At 55.8% G+C, this 17,981-nt stretch overlaps 2 protein-coding genes across 2 annotated transcripts in view; one reads left to right on the plus strand and one right to left on the minus strand.

Moving 5' to 3' along the window:
* Positions 1-11,914, plus strand: part of VIL1 (villin 1) — a 30,075-nt gene extending 18,161 nt beyond the window's left edge. The window contains exons 8-20 of the mRNA XM_067529458.1: positions 933-1,011; positions 1,494-1,592; positions 2,818-2,971; positions 3,208-3,308; positions 3,729-3,866; positions 4,621-4,779; positions 5,209-5,388; positions 5,654-5,799; positions 7,870-8,014; positions 8,465-8,653; positions 9,482-9,550; positions 10,099-10,233; positions 11,713-11,914. Coding sequence (XP_067385559.1) covers positions 933-1,011; positions 1,494-1,592; positions 2,818-2,971; positions 3,208-3,308; positions 3,729-3,866; positions 4,621-4,779; positions 5,209-5,388; positions 5,654-5,799; positions 7,870-8,014; positions 8,465-8,653; positions 9,482-9,550; positions 10,099-10,233; positions 11,713-11,826 — 1,708 coding nt within the window. The 3' untranslated portion in view covers positions 11,827-11,914. The remainder of the gene's footprint in view (positions 1-932; positions 1,012-1,493; positions 1,593-2,817; positions 2,972-3,207; positions 3,309-3,728; positions 3,867-4,620; positions 4,780-5,208; positions 5,389-5,653; positions 5,800-7,869; positions 8,015-8,464; positions 8,654-9,481; positions 9,551-10,098; positions 10,234-11,712) is intronic.
* Positions 11,915-13,448: 1,534 nt separating this feature from the next.
* Positions 13,449-17,981, minus strand: part of USP37 (ubiquitin specific peptidase 37) — a 49,371-nt gene continuing 44,838 nt past the window's right edge. Inside the window, exon 24 of the mRNA XM_067570061.1 lies at positions 13,449-17,550. Coding sequence (XP_067426162.1) covers positions 17,463-17,550 — 88 coding nt within the window. The 3' untranslated portion in view covers positions 13,449-17,462. The remainder of the gene's footprint in view (positions 17,551-17,981) is intronic.

The raw sequence follows: 17,981 nt of genomic DNA on the forward strand, positions 1-17,981 counted from the left end.
TCTAGCACCAGCAGTCACAGATCAGTCAATTGCTGAATCAGGCTGGCCCATCAGACCATCCCCTCCAGAAATGTACCAAGCTCAGTTTTGAAGCCAGCTGGGTGTTTTGCCCCCACTGCTCCCCTTAGGAGGCTGTTCCAGAACTTCACTCCTCGGATGGTTAGAAACCTGCCTCTAATTTCAAGTCTAAACCTCCTGCTGGCCGGTTTATATCCATCAGTTCTTGTGTCCACACTGGCGCTGAACTTAAAATGTTCAGTGTTTTACCCTGGTGCTTGAATTCTCTGGTGGAAGCCTCACTAAAACACATTCCTCAGAGGTAGAAAGGCTGCATCAGACATAGCCAGACCCCTTTCATCGCCGTCTTTGGGACTGTCTGCAGGAAAGTCGAGGGATTTAAAGATAGGCTCTGCCAGCTCCCACGCAGCATAAATGAAAGGGGATCCCTGTGTACCGCCCAGCAGCTTTGTGGGGGCCATTTATGATGTGAAATCTTGTTTCCAGTCGTGCCCTTGTGATGGTTTGGCTCTCAGGGGCCGTGGTGAGAAGATCCTGCCACTTTTGTGGCTTCGTTCCATCTGCTCGCACCCTTTGCTGCTGGTTTCCCTGCCTTTCTGTTCCAAGTTTATTCTTGACACCATGTCCTGCACTTCTGTCCCCCATCTGGCCTGGCTACAGAGCTCGCTTACATACCCCCGGCCACGCTCCTCCGAAGACCGTGCACGACTCTCCCCGGAGGTTAGAGCTCAATAGGTATTTTACACAGAGCGCCCCCGACTGGCTGGACCATGCAGTGCACTTTAGCATCCCAGGCCATGTTGACGGCAGAAGGCAGCTTTGACAGGACCAGGGCTCCCTTCGCCCAGCGCCCCGTGTGCCCCGCTCCGTGCGCTGGTCCAGGGCTGAGCTGGGCTGTGTCTGGTTTCTCACAGTGTCTCCGATGCTGCGGGGAGCCTGCTGATCCAAGAGGTCGCCACCCGGCCCCTGACCCAAGACCTGCTGAAGCATGAGGTGGGTGTCCCCCGCCCCCCGAGGGAAGGGTCCCGAGGAGTTTCTCTGTCTCCCTCCGGGGCGCAGAGACGGACGTTGCCCTGGACAAGGGTCGCGCTGCGGCCGATCTGAGCAGGACACGGTGTGGGTCCCTATCCCCATCCCCCGGGCTCTGTGGGAGGGAAGGTTCGCCCCCCCCACACACCCACACTGTCCCCCACCCTCTCCGATTCCTGTGCCTGGGGCCTGCGGGCTGCTCTCTCCGGCCATCCCACCATGCCCGTATCTGAGCAGGGCAGTCCTTGCTCAGGGAGGCCGGGGGCCAGAAAGGACGTCTCCGTCCCTTCACTCGACCTCTCCGGCGGACAGCGGAGGGGACCCATCACTGTGGGACCCTGCCCCACCACACACGCCAGGCGGCGGCGCAGCGTGCACTTGGGGACCGTGGCTGGCGGTGCAGAGAGGGGGTCCCCCACCCTGACCCCTCTCCCCCCCACCCCCAGGACTGCTACATCCTCGACCAGGGCGGCCTGATCATCTACGTCTGGAAGGGCAAGGGCTCCAGCAAGCAGGAGAAACAGCAGGCCATGAACCGAGCCCTGGTGAGTCGGGGGGGCTGGGGCAGGACTGGCAGCGGCTGGGCGGGGGAGGTACCTTGCACCCCTCGCTCCCCATACCAGCCCCCATGGGGGGCAGGGGCAGACTGGGGAGCGTGTTCCCAGGTGCTACCTCCTGGCACCCCCTGCTGGCTGCCAGGGGGATTTCAGCCCCGTGGAAATTAACCCCTTAGGGTCTGGCCAGCTCCGGTCCTGTGGATGACGGGCTGGGAAGGGCGCAGCTCCCCTGGGGGCGATTCTCCCCTGGGGGCTGGGTGGGTGGCAGCGGGTGGGGCCCCGAGCTGCGCTGTTGCACCAGTGCCGTGGCCTGGCTTCCAGTGGGGTCACACGCAGCCCGGCACCGCCTGGGGCGCACCCAGGGGTGGCCCCTGGCCCTGGCTCTGGGGCGCCCCTGCTGGCCAGATCGGGAGCAGCACGGGGCTCCCACCCACGTTAGCCCACGGCAGGGGGGGCTCAGCGAGGGGGGGGGGAGGAGCTGCCGGCAGGGAGCCATTCGCACCCCACCCTGTGCATCGAACCCACAGTGCAACCAACCCGGTTGTTATGCGCACACGCACGCACATGCACACAGCCCCTTGTGCACGCGCACACACTCACAGCCCACTGCACATACACAGAGTCCCTTGCACTCACATGCACACACACTCACAATCCACTGTGCACATACAGAGCCCCTTGTGCGTGTGCGCACACTCTCACACACACAGCCATCTGCAGGCGCGCACACATACACACACACAGAGCCCTTTACAGGCACATGCACACAGATTCCCTTACACACACACACACACAAAGAACTTTACACACACTCACATCCCTTACACAAGTCCATGCACACAGAGACCCTCTTACATGTGTGGACACGCACACACACAGAGATCCCCTTACACACACACACACACACTTACGCACACCCACAGCCCTTCTTACACACGCGCACACACACACACTACTTTGTATATGGTGTCACGGGGACCCTGGTGGCGCCCCAAAGAGTTTGAGGGGGCTTTTAAAAAGCTGCCCCCCCAGGGCACCGGCACCGCCCTGCCTGCAGCCCTCGCAGCGCCTGGGGCCCCTGCCGTATCCTGCAACCGATCGCGTGGCGGAGACGGGGCCTGCCGGGCGAGGGGCTGGAGACGGGACTCTCCCACTCCGCTGCCCCCAGGCTTTCTAAGCTCCCCTTCCACCCCCCGGCTTCGCCCTCTGGCAGGGGTTCATCAAAGCCAAGGGCTACGCGCCCAGCACCCGCGTGCAGGCGGAGAACGACGGGGCCGAGTCAGCCATGTTCAAGCAGCTCTTCCAGAAATGGACCGTCACCAACCAGACCAGCGGGCTGGGCAAGACCCACACGCTGGGCAAAGTGGGTAAGACGCTGGGGAACCGCGGAGCGGCCCACGCCAAGCCCCTCCGTCCCATGCAGGGGGTGCAGCCATGCCAAATTGGGGGGGCTTCGTTTTGGGGGGAGGGTGGGAGTGCTGCTGGGATGCCCTCGATACCGCCCTCCCGGCCGTGAACGGGCTGATCCCGCTGGGCCTGTCCCGGGGGGGAGTCAGCTGGGCACGATACCCCCCAGCCGCAGTCCCCGTCTTTCTCCCCCCAGCCAAAGTGGAGCAGGTCAAGTTCGACGCCACCAGCCTGCACGCCAAGCCGGCGGTGGCCGCGCAGCAGAAGATGGTGGATGATGGCTCCGGAGAGGCCGAGGTAAAGAACGGGCCGCCCCCGGGGATCGAACCGGGGGCCCAGCCGGTGCCAGAGCACCAGGCACAGGAACTGAGGCTGGCTCAGCCCAGATGGAGTCCCAGACCCGCTGGGCATGTGGGCTGGGCACATAGGACCCCCCTCGCTCAGGGCACCGCATGGGGCCGTGGGGCGGGACCCGGCCAGAGTCGCTCTATGTGGGGTGGAGCAGGCGGCCCCGCACTGAAGGCCAGGCCCACCGGGTCAGGGGCGAGGCTGAGCAGAACCGGCGCCGTCGGCAGGAGGTTCACGGACCCAGGCCGGCTCCAGGCGGGGGCAGCTCTTTCCCAGCCCCGCAGCACGGCCCGAGCCCTGGGGCGAAGCGCTGTGCGGAGGGGAGGGGGCAGGAGCCAGCCCCCGGCTCATTCCCCGCCTCCCCGGCAGGTCTGGCGGGTGGAGAACATGGAGCTGGCGCCGGTGGCGAAGCGCTGGCTGGGCCATTTCTACGGCGGCGACTGTTACCTCATCCTCTACACGTACAAAGTCAGCAACAAGGAGCACTACATCATCTACATCTGGCAGGTACGTCAGCCCCCCTCCCAGCCCGCTGGGCGGGGTCCCCTCTCTGCCGGGCCCAGGGCCACGGCCGGCCCGGACCCCCCCGGACGAGATCCCAGCTCCAACAGCGACCAGGGCCCGCTGGCACGGGATGATCTACCCCACCCAAATCCGGCCCTGCTCTGTACCAGGGGGCGATCGGCTCACGCCCTGATGCTGGAGGCTAATGCCCCTGCCAGAAATCACGTCGTCACTAACCGAGCAACCTCTGCCCCCCCTCGCTAGCCAGAGACGGGTCCGCTCCCTTTGGGACACTCACCGAATGCTCAGCGTCAGCGGCACCCTGTGGCAGGGAGTTCCCCAGGCCGATCAGGCGCTGGATCAGTTTTGAATCTGCCCCGCTCCCGTCTCGTGTAACGTCATGACCACGGGGCCAGCCCGTCCCCGCAGAGCACTCTCCAGCCAGCGCGTGGTGCCCTAGACCAGGGGGCGGGGGTGAGATCACACCACAGGGGGGTTCCCCTGATCCCTGATGCTTTGCACCCTCAGGGAAGGCCAGACACTAACCTGCCCTTTAATTTGCACACACGCTTACTGAGGGGCAGAGCCTGGCTCTCCATTATTTCCCAGATGGGGAAATTGAGGCCTGGTCTGATTCTCAGAGGTGCTGGGTCAGGGTCAGAGCTGAGGATCCTGCGGCTCAGGGTCCTAGGGGCTGCGTGGCCCCCCCCCCACTCCGCTCTGAGCCCCTTTTCCTCCCTCCCTCGCCCTTCCCTAGGGCCGCCACGCCAGCAAGGACGAAATCACCGCCTCAGCCTACCAGGCCGTCATCCTGGACCAGCAGTACAACAACGCGGCCGTGCAGGTGCGGGTGCCCATGGGCAAGGAGCCTGCCCACCTCATGGCCATCTTCAAGGGGAAGATGGTGGTGTACATGGTGAGTGCATGGGGTGGGCGGGATGTCTCTGCGGCCCTCGTCAGCCCGTGCCTGCCGGGCCACCAGGGACCCATGCGGACAGGTGCAGGGTCCTGGCTTGTGACCCCCAGAGCTGCTGCTGGGGGAGCAGTGCTAGGCTGGTCCATACGGGACTTGGCTGGTCCATACGGGGCTTGGCTAATGACCGATGCAGCTGGCACCTAGTTTGAAAGGGCGCTGCTTTGAAAACCCTCCGGGGGGGGACTCGGGGTGAAATGGGCGAGCGGCTCCCTAGGGCTGGAGGGGGGGGCTGCTAGGACCGGCCCCCGCCCCACGGCCATGGACGGCGAAGGGGCTCCCAGCCTTGGGTCCGTTGGCGAGTGGACCCCGTTGCCCCACCCATGTCCCAGCCGCGGGGTGAGGCCGGTTTGACGTCTTCTCGCTCCCCAGGGCGGCACCTCGCGGGGCGGCAGCACGGAGCCGGCGTCGCCCACCCGCCTCTTCCAGGTGCACGGCACCAACGCCTACAACACCAAGGCCTTCGAGCTGGCCCCGCGCGCCGCCTCCCTCAACTCCAACGACGTCTTCGTGCTGAAGACACAGGGCCGCTGCTACCTGTGGTATGGCAAGGTGGGTCTGGCGCACGGGGGCGGCTCCGGGGGCGGGCCGTGGGCCCCACGAGCAGCCCTGAGCCAATGGAGAAGGGCTGGGGGCAGAGAAATATTTAGCCACCCCTGCTGTAGGGTGCCCCAGAAACTTAGCGCCCCCCCCCCCCCCCCCCCCCCCGTGGGGGTCCTGCCCCTTGGTGCCTGGGGGGAGGAGGGGCTGGGCAGTGGGGGGTTCTCGGGGCTGTGATGGAGCTGACCGACCCCACTCCGGTTCCCGCCGCCCCCAGGGCTGCAGCGGGGACGAGCGGGAGATGGCGAAGACGGTGGCCGATCTCATCTCCAAGACGGAGAAGGTGGTGATCGCGGAGGGCCAGGAGCCGGTCGACTTCTGGATGGCGCTGGGAGGGAAATCGCCATACGCCAACAGCAAGCAGTAAGGGCTGCGCCGCGCTCCGCTGGGACTGGCAAAGAACGGGGCGGGTGGGGCCAGCCCCCCAGGGTCTCTTAGCCCAGCCCCCACCCCGGCCTGGCACCAGGGAAGCGGCCCTCGGAAGTTTCTCCCAGCACCCATGGGAGGGGGGGGGAGGGGTGTCTCCCACCCAGGGCCAGAGCCTCTCAAGGGCCGGGTCCAGGTGTCTCCACCCCTGCTGGCACCTGCCGGGGGTTTCCGGCGGAGCAGCCGGCCTGTCACACGGGTGCGGCCACGAGACCGTGGCCCAGATCATTGGCAGCCAGCCAGTGCCAGAAGCCACGAGCGTGTCGCGTGCCAGGGGGCGGAGGAGGGAGCCGGCTCTCCAGTGGTTTAGAGAAACTGTGTTATAATAAAGTCCAGGAGTAGAGCCCCGGCCTCTGATCCAGCTCTTCCCAGCCAGAGCTTCCACGGCGCTTCACAGGGGCACGCAGCATCCTTAGCCCCGTCTTACAGAGGGGGAAACTGAGGCACCAGGCAGTGAGCCAACTTGCTCAAGGTCACCCAATGGCAGAGCTAGGAATAAAACCCAGGGCTCCTGGGTCCCAGTACAGTGCTCTATCCCCTAGGCCCCACAACCCCAGGAGGTGGCCGCATGGGCTAATGACATCATTGAAGCACCAATCTCCAGGACCCTTGGGTCACCATCCCCACGCACTGCGCGTGCCAGGAGCAGGAGGGGCGTGGTGGGGTTGGGTGCAGGCCAGCGATTGTGCTACCTTCTCGTGTAGGGTTGTATCTTCTCAAGACCATCAGTTGCCACCTCTCTGCAAACTCCCAGGCCGGGCTCAGGTCCCAGGCAGCACCTGTGCAGTTTGTGTGGGACGTGGGGGCAACAGGCCACAGCAAAGTCATAGAATCCTAGCAGATGAGGGTTGGCAGGGACCCCAGGAGGTGTCTAGTCCAACCCCTGCTCAAAGCAGGGCCAGCCCTGACTAAACCATCCCAGCCAGGGCTTTGTCAAACCGGGCCTTAAAAACCTCCAAAGATGGAGATTCCACCACCTCCCCAGGTAACCCATCCCAGTGCTTCACCACCCTGCTAGGGGAAAACCTTTTCCTAATATCCAACCTAGACCTTCCCCCACTGCAACTTGAGACCATTGCTCCTTGTTCTGTTACCTGCCACCACTGAGAACAGCCTAGCTCCATCCTCCCTGGAATCCCCCTTCAGGTAGTTGAAGGCTGCTATCAAATCCCCCCTCACTCTTCTCTTCTGCAGACTGAACAAGCCCAGTTCCCTCAGCCTTTCCTCATAAGTCTTGTGCTCCAGCCCCCTCATCATTTTTGTTGCCCTCCACTGGACTCTCTCCAACGTGTCCACATCCTTTTTGTAGTGGGGGGCCCAAAACTGGACACAATACTCCAAATGCAGCCTCACCAGTGCCGAATAGAGGGGAATAATCACTTCCCTCCATCTGCTGGCAATGCTCCTACTAATGCAGCCCAATATGCCATTAGCCTTCTTGACAACCAGGGCACACTGCTGACTTATATCCAGCTTCTTATCCACTGTAACCCCAGGTCCTTTTCTGCAGAGCTGCTGCCTAGCCCGTCGGTCCCCAGTCTGTAGCTGTGCATGGGATTCTTCTGTCCTAAGTGCAGGACTCTGCACTTGTCCTTGTTGAACCTCAGCAGATTTCTTTTGGCCCAATCCTGCAATGTGTCTAGGTCACTCTGTATCCCATCCCTACCTTCCAGGGTATCTACCACTGCCCCCAGCTTAGTGTCATCTGCAGACTTGCTGCGGGTGCAATCTACCCCATCTTATGGCATTGCTGCCTGCTGGACCCAGCCCGGCCACATCGCAACACATCACTGTGGTGCAGCACGAGTCTGTTGCCCCCCAGGGGTGGGAACCTGGACCCAGAGGAAGTGGGACATGGCTTGAGCTGAGAATTCTTCCGTCGGAGAAAGCCCCTTGGCCACTCTTACGCCCTGGTCTGTGTATTTCTCCAGCATTTCCCTTGGCTGGTGCCGCTCTAGCCCCAGCCCCGCTGCAGCACCTGACCCATCCTTCCCCCCTTGTGCACAGGCTGCAGGAGGAGACGCTGTCAATAACGCCCCGCCTCTTTGAATGCTCCAATCAGACGGGCACATTTGTTGCCACGGAGATCACCGATTTTAACCAGGACGACCTGGAAGAGGACGATATCTTCCTGCTGGACACCTGGGACCAGGTAGGGAGAGGGTGGGGCAGGGCCCTGGGCTCCCGTTCACGTTCCTAAGACAGGGTCAGGCATGGTAGGAGGCGATAGGGCCTTGTGGGGGAGCCTTCCCCCCGCATCCGCCAGCAAGGTCCCCGCAGCACAGCCAGCCAGTCGCTGGCCAGCCAGGGCTAGGCTGGGAATCTACTGACCCCTCGCGTGTTCCTCCGGGCCACGTTGGCCGGCCAAGGTGCCAGGGCGAGCCCGCAGCAGAGCCAGGCCTCCAGCTGTCAGCGCCAAGTCCGGCCATCCTCTCCCGGAAGAGACAAAGCGCCAGGCCAGGCCATCCAGCCCCGGGCCCCGGAAGGGGGTAGGGCTGGTTTCCTCATATTCCCGGCGGGCCAGGATTTAGCACAGCTGGACAGGCCATTCTGGGAAGCCGCTGGCCCGGCTCTGGTCCTGAGGGGGCTGTTTCTCGCGCAGGTGTTCTTCTGGGTCGGGCAGTGTGCCAACGAGACGGAGAAGAAGGCGGCGGCCGTGATGACACAGGAGTACCTGAGAACTCACCCCAGCGGGCGCGACCCCAACACGCCCATCATCGTGGTGAAGCAAGGCTACGAGCCCCCCACCTTCACGGGCTGGTTCCCAGCCTGGGACGCCCTGAAGTGGAGCGTGAGTGGCTGCGTGGAGGGGGTCCCCGTCTGACCTGCCTCTGGCAGGAGAGGGGGGCGCAGGCAGGTCACAGCTAGCCTCAGCCGGTGCCTGGGAGATGGGACTGTGGCCCAACAGTTGTTGGCCTCTGCCGGCACGGAGCTGGTTTGGCACAAGCTCTCGGGCGCAGACACCTATTCACCAGGGAGCAGCCCGGCCCCACAGCTCCCTCTCACATAAGCCAGCGAACTGACAGCTTCCCCGATTGCCATAGGCCAGGTCCCCACCAGCACCTAGCCACGACAGGCTCCGTGCCCCATTGCCAACTGCTCAAGACAGCGAGTCCCTGGTGCCCTTCGCTTAACACAACCCGGCGGCACAACCCCCATCATGCGGCCCGAGGAGCAGCGGGTGCCGCTGACTTTGAGACACCTACACCTGTCTCAGTAGCCAAGGCGGCTACCCAACAGGTCCCTGGGGTGGGATTTTCCCCTCCAGGCAGGGATCCTGCCCCCTCTTTCCCTGAACCCTGGACCATCTCCCCGGCTCGCCCTAGGGCACAGCTCTGGTGAGATACGTACAGAACTGCTGGGCATGGGAAGACCCAGGGCGGGATGGAGATGGGGGCGAAGCAATGGGGCCGAGGCCCAGCCAGGGCCATTGCAAGGGGATGGATTTGCAGGAACAGGACTCGTTAACAGAGCGATTCCGTCCCAGCGCTTGCCCCGGCTTGACTTCAGTAACCCAGAGACAGGCAGCCGCGCTCTACCCAGCCCGCCCCGCTCTCCCTGCCCGCACACAGCTGGGCATCCGGGCTCTCCCGGCTGAGATCTCGCTTCTGTCCTGCAGGACAAGAAATCCTACGAGGAGCTGAAAGCTGAGCTGGGAGACGACAGCGCGTTCAGCCAGCTGACAGCCGTGAGTATCTGGGGGAGAGGCAGCCGGCCTGCAGAAGTGACCGAGCAGGGAAAGAAGCGAGGGCTTGGCGCTGAGCCGCCCGCGATGCTATGCGCACCCACAGCTCGTGGCTATTTAGGGACGCGAAAGCTCACAGGCTCCCCCCCCCCCCACACACACACCCCAGCCGGGACCCAAGTCCCATCTCAGTCAGGAATCGCGGCGTGGGTTTAGGATTTGATGGCACCTCGAAGCACAGCTGGCCCTGGTGCAGGAAGCCAGGCACCATGCCGGGACAGCGTCACACCTGTGGCCCGCCCCCGCCCTGCAGAGCTTGCGGTCAGATTTAGGCACAACCCCAGGCAGAAACCTCCTGCCTGGTGCCGTGGCCTGAGTTGTGCAGCTCAGATTGAAGCAGTCAGCGGGCGGACAAAGGGCAGGGATGGCAGCAGAGAGACGCGCTGGGTACTTTGGCAAAGGCTGGCACATGGCCCAGGGGGCAAAGGTCTGAGGCGGGGGCCTGCGTGGAGCAGGCCAGCGATGGCTCCATACGACTCTTCTCCTCCCAGGAAATCACAAGCCAGGACGTGTTCACTGCCACCACCACGCTGACCCCGGTGACCTTGCAGACTTTGCCCCTGGAGGCACTGCTGAACAAGTCCCTGGATGAGCTGCCCGCAGGCGTGGACCCTAGCAAGAAGGAGGTGAGCAGCGGGGAGGGGCTGGGTAAATAAGCGGACTGTACGCTGGTTTCCTTACATCCTCCAGGCCGTGCTCAAAAACCTAGCCTCACATCTCGTCTGTAGGGGGAGATTTGCCACAGGGCCAGGGCAGCTGGCATTCAAATCAGGGCACGGCCCATTGCAAAAGCAGCAGCTGGGCCTGGCCTGTCTTGCAGGGGGGGGAGCAGTTAGGGTCAGACCCCGCCCCAGTGACAGTCGAATTTCCTTGGGCCCCCTGTGGGCACACAGAGTGGCTCCTTAGCCAGCCAGCCGAGCACAGATTTCACCCGCCGAGAGGTGCCAGATAAACGAGTTGCTCCCCTGGGTGATACCCAGCAGGCAAGTTCACGGGCTGGGATTTTTCCCAGTGGCCCACCGGTCACCCTTCAGCTTCCTAAATCGGGCTGGAGAAGGGAGGGTGCTTCACTAAGGGGCTGTGCTAATTATTTAGGGCCAAGTCTCACTCTCCTGTGGGCGGCTCACTGGATTTCGTTTGGTTGCCTGCATTAACCACGGTGCCCAGCTGTAGCGGTAGGCGTCTAAGGAGGGGCGCGCGTGTCCACGTGCCGCGCGGTTTAGAGAAGCGGAGGGTGGGTTGCCGCAGGCGATTTTGGAGTTCCTTTGCAGAGCTGGGCGTTCTGGCCCCTGCCAGGGGCAGCCGAGCATTAGCTGGTCCAGTAGAATTACGGCCGCGTTTGGCGTCTCCACGGTTGCAGTTTTAAATGGAAGGAGACGAATCCACCTTCCTCTGAACCAACCTCCTTCCAGCGTTCCCCGGCACCAGGGAGCTTCAGTTGCAAAGCCTGCTGGAAGGCAGACCCATGACTGAATGGAGACAGCCAGGGGGGAGCAGGGGCAGTTCCACATGCCCTCACCAGGCTGGATCCCTAAAGTAGTGACACGGGCCCTGGCCCGGTGCCGCCTCCAGCTCTCGGCTGCTGTGGTCACTGGAGTCCCTTGGCGCTGGCCCGTGCCACAGCACAGGAGGGCGTGGCCGTGAGCACAGAGCTCTTCTGCCCAGTTTTAAGACAGCAACGTGTAGAGCTGGAGATAAGGACTTCCGTAGAAAGGGACAAGGAAGGTCTGCAGCCCCTGGCCTCCAGTTCCAGTCCCTGGGGATACTGACCACAGTCTAGGATAATCAGCGGCTTCACTGCTGGTCCATTTAGTCGTTCAATGGATCCAGCCTCCCTCAGCCCTTGCCATCTGCATGTCACATCCAGAGCCCTCTGCTGTTAGCTGGGGTAACCGACAAGACCTGGAGAACAATATTCCAGCCCAGGGCCTCGCCAGGGTATTTCCCAACAGGAGGCCCCTACCTGTCCCAGGTCTGATTTCTATCCCAGTTCCTGCTACCCAGCAAGGCCAGAGAGCTGGGAGGATGTAGTTCAGCAGTACAGCCCCGCTTGCAGGACCGCAGTTGCTGCCGCTTTCTCACCCTAGTCCCTCTGCCTCCCTCAGGAGTACCTGTCCAGCAAAGATTTCAGCACGGTCTTTGGCATGTCCCGGAACGCCTTCGCTGACCTGCCTTTGTGGAAGCAACAGAAGCTCAAGAGAGAAAAGGGCCTCTTCTAAAGTGGAGCAGGCGCAAGAGTCAGCCGGAAATGTATTCGGTTCAATGTTTTTATTATTAAGAAAGTAAAATTAAAACTCATTCGGAGAACAGGGCTGTGCGCCTGCCCCCGCTTCGGTGCATTCCGCTGGACGGTTGCCAAAACCTTTCCTTCCCATCGCCATTTTTTGGGCAGGGGAAAAATGGATCTTCCAATAGGCCAAAATTTTCCCTTTCCCAAGCTCCCAGAAGGGTTGAGTTGGTTTTACAGCTGCCGCGGGTGTGCTGGGATCTTCCCTGGCACGATGTGGCGTGGCAGTGGGAAGGGACTGGTGAGCATTGGGATAAATTCTAGAATAGTTCCGCTCCTTCAGCCTCCAAGGAGCCTCCAGGCTTCTTTTGTCTGTTCTCCAACCTCCAGCCAGCATCGCGCAGAGGCAGCGCAATCAAGGGAGAAAAAAGAATAGAGGTGGGAGTCCGAAACGTCTGCCCTGTGATCCCAGCAATGACAGTGACCTGCTGTGCAGCCTGGGGGGGATGTCACATCACATCACATCTCTGCCACAGTTTCCCCGTCTGTAAAATGGGTGACGCTTGCATTCCCTACACAGTGGTTAGAGGTGCCAAGTAATATGTTGAGCGCGAGGTGGTATTAGACCAATCTTCAGGCTTTCCAGCTGTCAGATCTTTGCAAAGCAAGCTGTTTATTGTTGCTCAGACCTCCCTCTCGGAGATAGAAGCATACAGCCCACGGTGGCAGCACTCATCATCTGTTCAGGTTTCATAAAAAGTATTATGCAAATATTTGTGGCGCTGAAGAGACAGGTTCCAGCCCCGGCAGGGAGTGCCATGCATAAGCCACACACTTCACTGAAGCACAGCGTGAACTTTCTTCATTACCTTGACCATGTCTGTCTGATTTGCATGATCATAGCACATCCAGCAATCAGGATTGGGGCCCCACTGTGCATAGAAAGTCTGTCCCTGCCCTGAGCGGCTTAGTCTAAGGCAGGATGACCCACTTTGTGGGGGAAAGAGGTGGCGGATGGGTCAGTCCCCACATTAGCTCCCAGCTGACGTAGGTAATAGCTACAGCAGATGTTGCCAATTGTACCAGACTTCACTTTTTTTTTTTAAATACACTTCATGCCCACTCCGTATTGAGATGTGACAACAAAATTTTCCTCATGACTTCGATTTGGATTCGCACTCTGACCTCAGAGGTGAAGTGCAAATGCCTTGGCTAGAAAGCGCCACTTGTTGGCAAATGTTTTAGGGCACTGGACCCATGAAAGAGCAGGGAGAGAAGGGAACCTGGGTGTGTGAGGAGGGTAAGTACCGGAGTAGCAGGGATTCTCATTAACTGCTGACAGAGAGCTTGGAGCTGCACAGATTAGACACTCTTGTCCAAAGCAGCTTTGGACTGAAATAAATGCACATCTCAACGCAGAGGCATTAGAAGAGCCTCCGTACCCTCTGTGTAGCAGCCAGTACTAGCAGTGATGCTTTCGTTAGCACTGAAGTTCCCTAAAAATAGCATAAAGTTTCTGAGCCACAGAACAGAGCCACGCCCTTCTACAGCGTAAACTACTTTCTTCTCCCCGACATTAGCAGAGTTGAGTGCCCAGGTACCCACATCTATCTACAGTAAACTCCATCTTTGCAGAAATAAGATTCAAACCCATTAGAGGGTTAATAAAGAAGTTTTAATTTCACAAAAATCTATCTACACGTCATTTAAAAAGGAAAAAAACAAAGCAAAACTGTAAAGAATACAGAGGAACAGATCTGCTAAAACACAGAGAAAGTGCTGCTCCACATCGACTGTAAAGAATCAAAAGTCACTCAATGCAGAAACTGACCCAGTTATGTGGTATCCATCACAGCAGCTCTCAAGCACACACACCTGGAACCCTTCCCCTCTTTCACCCGGTTTTTAAAGAATAATTATGTAGTCCGGAGGCATATCCGTTCTCCTCCGGTGGGGCGGGTAACACTGGAAGCAGAGTGCAAAGGGTACAGGCCCCCTTTTTATTCTCTCTTTGGCAGTTGATTACAATCTTAGATTAGATGAGTTAAAAAGTGACCGAGTTAGTTCTTTCCAGCCACACACAGCTTCCCCCTCCATCTCCCAAGCAAAGAATTCTTCGTGGGCATCTACAACCTTCTGTGAATTTCAATAAAATGTTAATGGATAATCAACTGCTTCTCCCATTGGTTGCAGGGCAAACGGCACCTGTTAACCTTTCCAATACCTCAGATACAGCATACACAGAAAAAGAAGTAGAATACACTCCAATTGTGCCATCTACACCATGATGAAAACATGGCTAGGAAGGCCAACAGCCAAGACTAGACATACCAAAATGCTCTTCTCCTCCCACTAATTAAGTCCTCATATCATAGACTGCAGCTTTAATTAGGAAGCTACTACTGGCATCTTTTTTTTAGTTCTTTTGCACATCCCAATACAACAGTCCTGTATATGGACTCAGATATATGCAGCACACTATCTTGGACACAAATTCCAGTTCATTTACACAAACATTTATACATTTATCATACAAAGTAGTCAAATACAATGAAGGAGTAAATCAAGAACAAGTTAGAGCAGAGGTAAGATTGGGGGCGGGGGGAGGAGGAAGAATGACATTGGAGTTTTCTTTGTTTTTTATACGTTGAAGCACACTCAGACCAAACTAAATCGGCTCTGCGGTTTCTTTTGAAACCAACACACTCTGTATAATTTAGGAAATGTCAAAGTTTGTTTTGTAACATGCACTCCATAGACCCCTCTCTAATTAGTAAGGTACATAATCCATAGCAACAGCATTCCACCACCTCCCGCAAAACCCTACTCCCTTTATTTAGCATGCCTCGACACTGTTAACACTGCCATTGCAATAAAGGCATTAAAGGTTTGTAGGATATTCAGATTGTTTCCTCTCTAAGATATCCGATGCTAAAAGTCTGCACATGTGAGGGATTTTATTTGGTTTTATCTGTCCTACATATAATCCAATATGATTGTAAACGTTCCACAGGGCTAAGCACTACTGAATTTCAAAGATATTGCAATAATACAAGTAGTATGAAATGTGAAAGTTAATTAGGAATAACATAGGATGCTGGGAACACACACACACACCCAGATTTTGAATGAACTAGCCATGCTGGGCAAAAACCCCAAAGTATATATTTATACCTACACCCTTTGATAAGTTACATATTTCCTTCCTCATCGCCACCCTTGAGCTGAGAGGAAAGTATCCATCTTTCGAGGGGGGATGTGGGAGATGCACATTATTGGACTGACAAACAGCTGTTAGGGAAAAGATTCATAGGGCCACTCAAGCTGTCATATGCCAAAAAAGGTGAAAACAGATGTTCACTAATTATTACTAGCTATGCTAAGTGAGAATCTGGTTTTCACTAGAAGGACCATGAAAGCTGGTTTCAAGCATCAGCGCTCTCAACTCTGGAGGTACATCAAAGCAGTTTTTATACATAAATTAGGGTACTCAACTAAAACTGGGCCATCTTTGATTTTATTATAAATTAACTGATTTGGAGTGCTGTGCCTCAACATGATAATTACCTCCCCACCATGCAAGCAGCAGTGTTAACTCACTGATATTGTAAGTACATTTGTTATTTAAAGCGCCATGTGTGCTACTCCCGGCATGTAGGAAAAACGGTGGTGCTGGTTCTTATGAAGAAGGTAGTTTTGACTTTATGATGGAACAATTCTTTGTCACATTTCCACAGATATGTGCCCTTTCCACAATAAAAGAAAATTCCTACATTAACGCTCCCCACATTCCACTAACATATTCACTGTTGACGATACAAAATCATAATGATTTATAATAAATTAACATGTCACATACTACTGGGGCTGCACCTTATGAGGTAAAAGCTTTGTCCTGTTTGTGACAGAAGTTTAATGCTTAAGCCATTTACTATGAGACCAATACAACCAATAAGATCTTATCCAAGCCATAACAAAACTCATTTAGACTCACTTTGTACACAGACCAGAAGATCAGCCTTAACTCTGTAATATCTGTGGAGGAATTATTTTGCCTGTTGTCCTCCACCTCACTGGTTTGCCTACTTGGCTCTGGATGGTTTATTCCTGAGAAACTCCTAATGCTAGTTTAAAAACAAGTATCTTTGCATCTGTAACCAATTATTCAAATAGCAAAATCCAAATTAGGGGCAAAAGAAAAGTAACTGCTCCAATGTTTAGCAACAATTTCTAAAAGTAAATACCAATTAAGGAAATATTTGCCCATGTTAAATAAAAGACCATTTGAAGGTTCTAATGAAAATTAAATCACTGGATATTTTTGCTGAAATCAGCTATAAAATGAGCACCACATTACCAAGCACAATTAGGATAATAAAATGTAACAGTTCTGCCCTGAAATATCTTACATTAACATTCAATACAGGCTTTTCAAAATCTTCTCAACTGATGTACTTTATGCCAGCTGAGCAGCCCATATTTCTAAAAAACCAACAGACAGCTAGAATAAAAACATGTGTCTCTGTGTGATTCCTGGGATTTATAGGGATGATGTGAAACCATGGATTGGTCTAACAGCAATTCAAGTGCTAAAAGACAACTTTCAAAACAAAAGCATTTTTCAGACTTTCCACTTGAGGATGACAGAGACAAACATTTATGCCTGCAGACCCTGAAGGGTTAAAGCTAGACCGCTCTTTCTCCAATGCATAAAGAAGAGTTGTAAGTTCACTTCCTGTTACTGCTCCGCTTCCCCCGAAGAGAGCTGCCACTAGGCCAAAGCTCACCTTCTACCCCACTAGCTGCTTCTGTCAGAGTTAAAACAAGGCAGCCCTAAGTGATGTAAAGTCCGTGAGAAATATATATACTGACAGAAAGATGTAAACTGCAGTATGCGATGACACTATGAAGAAAATGCATTCAGAAAGAATCAACTTTTTAAATGAAAAAAATATAATCTCATTTCTAAACAAAGACAACAATGAACTGTGTAAGATGACAGAGGGTGAGTAGGTATGCAATACATTCCACAGCACCAAGTTTGTTTCCTGGAACTGCATGTAAATGGCAGAGCATTTACAAACTCATGAATGTCAAAACGCGTCAACTTGAGTGATGTCAGCACACCTGTTAGCAGGACAGACTGGCAATAGTGTACTCGGTGATCTAGGTTTCCAGTGAATACTACTGACCCGATACGTGCCAGGTTGCAGACTGTATTGCTTTAATTGCTCGTGGAAAAAAAATAGAATGCCACCTGATATGTAAATCTTCCCCATTCACATATCATAGTTAATGGACTTTTAAAGTCAAGTCTCTTTTTGCACTATTGTTTCATCAGTTTATGAGCAGCTGTGGTCTTGTGGCTTGATGTAACTCTTTAAGGCTCCATGCTGACAAAAATATTTCTGGAACAATAAAAACCTCACCACAGGAGGAGAGCTTTGGGATGTCAAAGGTTTACAAGTGTGGTTCAGGCCCAAAGTTTGCATGCTTGGTTCTGCAAGTTAAGCATCCCACATGCCTAACTTTTTGTCTCTTGTTTTGGCCCTGAGCTGTTTGCTACTCCCGTGTGTCTAGCACAAGTTCAAAACTCTCCACGTTCAAGAGAAACAAGGGATTTGTTCTTCACAGAGGCTGACGAACAGACCGCCCCACTTCCATGCTAAGCGGCTGTGTGTTCTTTTCCGTTTCTAGTAACTCATCGAAGATTTCCCTAGAAAACATTAGGAGACTGATTGTGAAATCAATGAACACAGAGCTGCTGCACAAGATGAAGACAGTCCTGGGGGAAGGGAGAATGAATGACACAGGAAATGGGTGGTTGCATTTAAGCCAAAACTGCAGGTCCTGCTAGTTAAGCCTAAAGAATGACACCTTGTCACCAAAGATCTCTAAGCAGGGCTCCTGGAATTCTGAAGCAGTTCAGAAGCAGTTGGAAGTTGCAGTAAGAATTTGCAACAAATTGTAGCAAGTCTAAGAGCATGTTAAGCCTTGCAGGGAAGAGGGCAACAAAAATAGAATAAATTAATGCTAGTAGAAGGGTTGGGGTGAAAAGGGAATTTACAAACATATGACTATATGTCAGGGGAAAACACACACTGAGGACTAATACTTGGCTAAGATACTGAACCTCTCCTCTTTATT

The sequence above is a fragment of the Emydura macquarii genome, unplaced genomic scaffold (genome assembly GCF_026122565.2).
Source record: "Emydura macquarii macquarii isolate MOO-44397 ecotype Brisbane River unplaced genomic scaffold, CSIRO-AGI_Emac_v2 contig_2988, whole genome shotgun sequence".
Lineage (NCBI taxonomy): Eukaryota > Metazoa > Chordata > Testudines > Chelidae > Emydura > Emydura macquarii.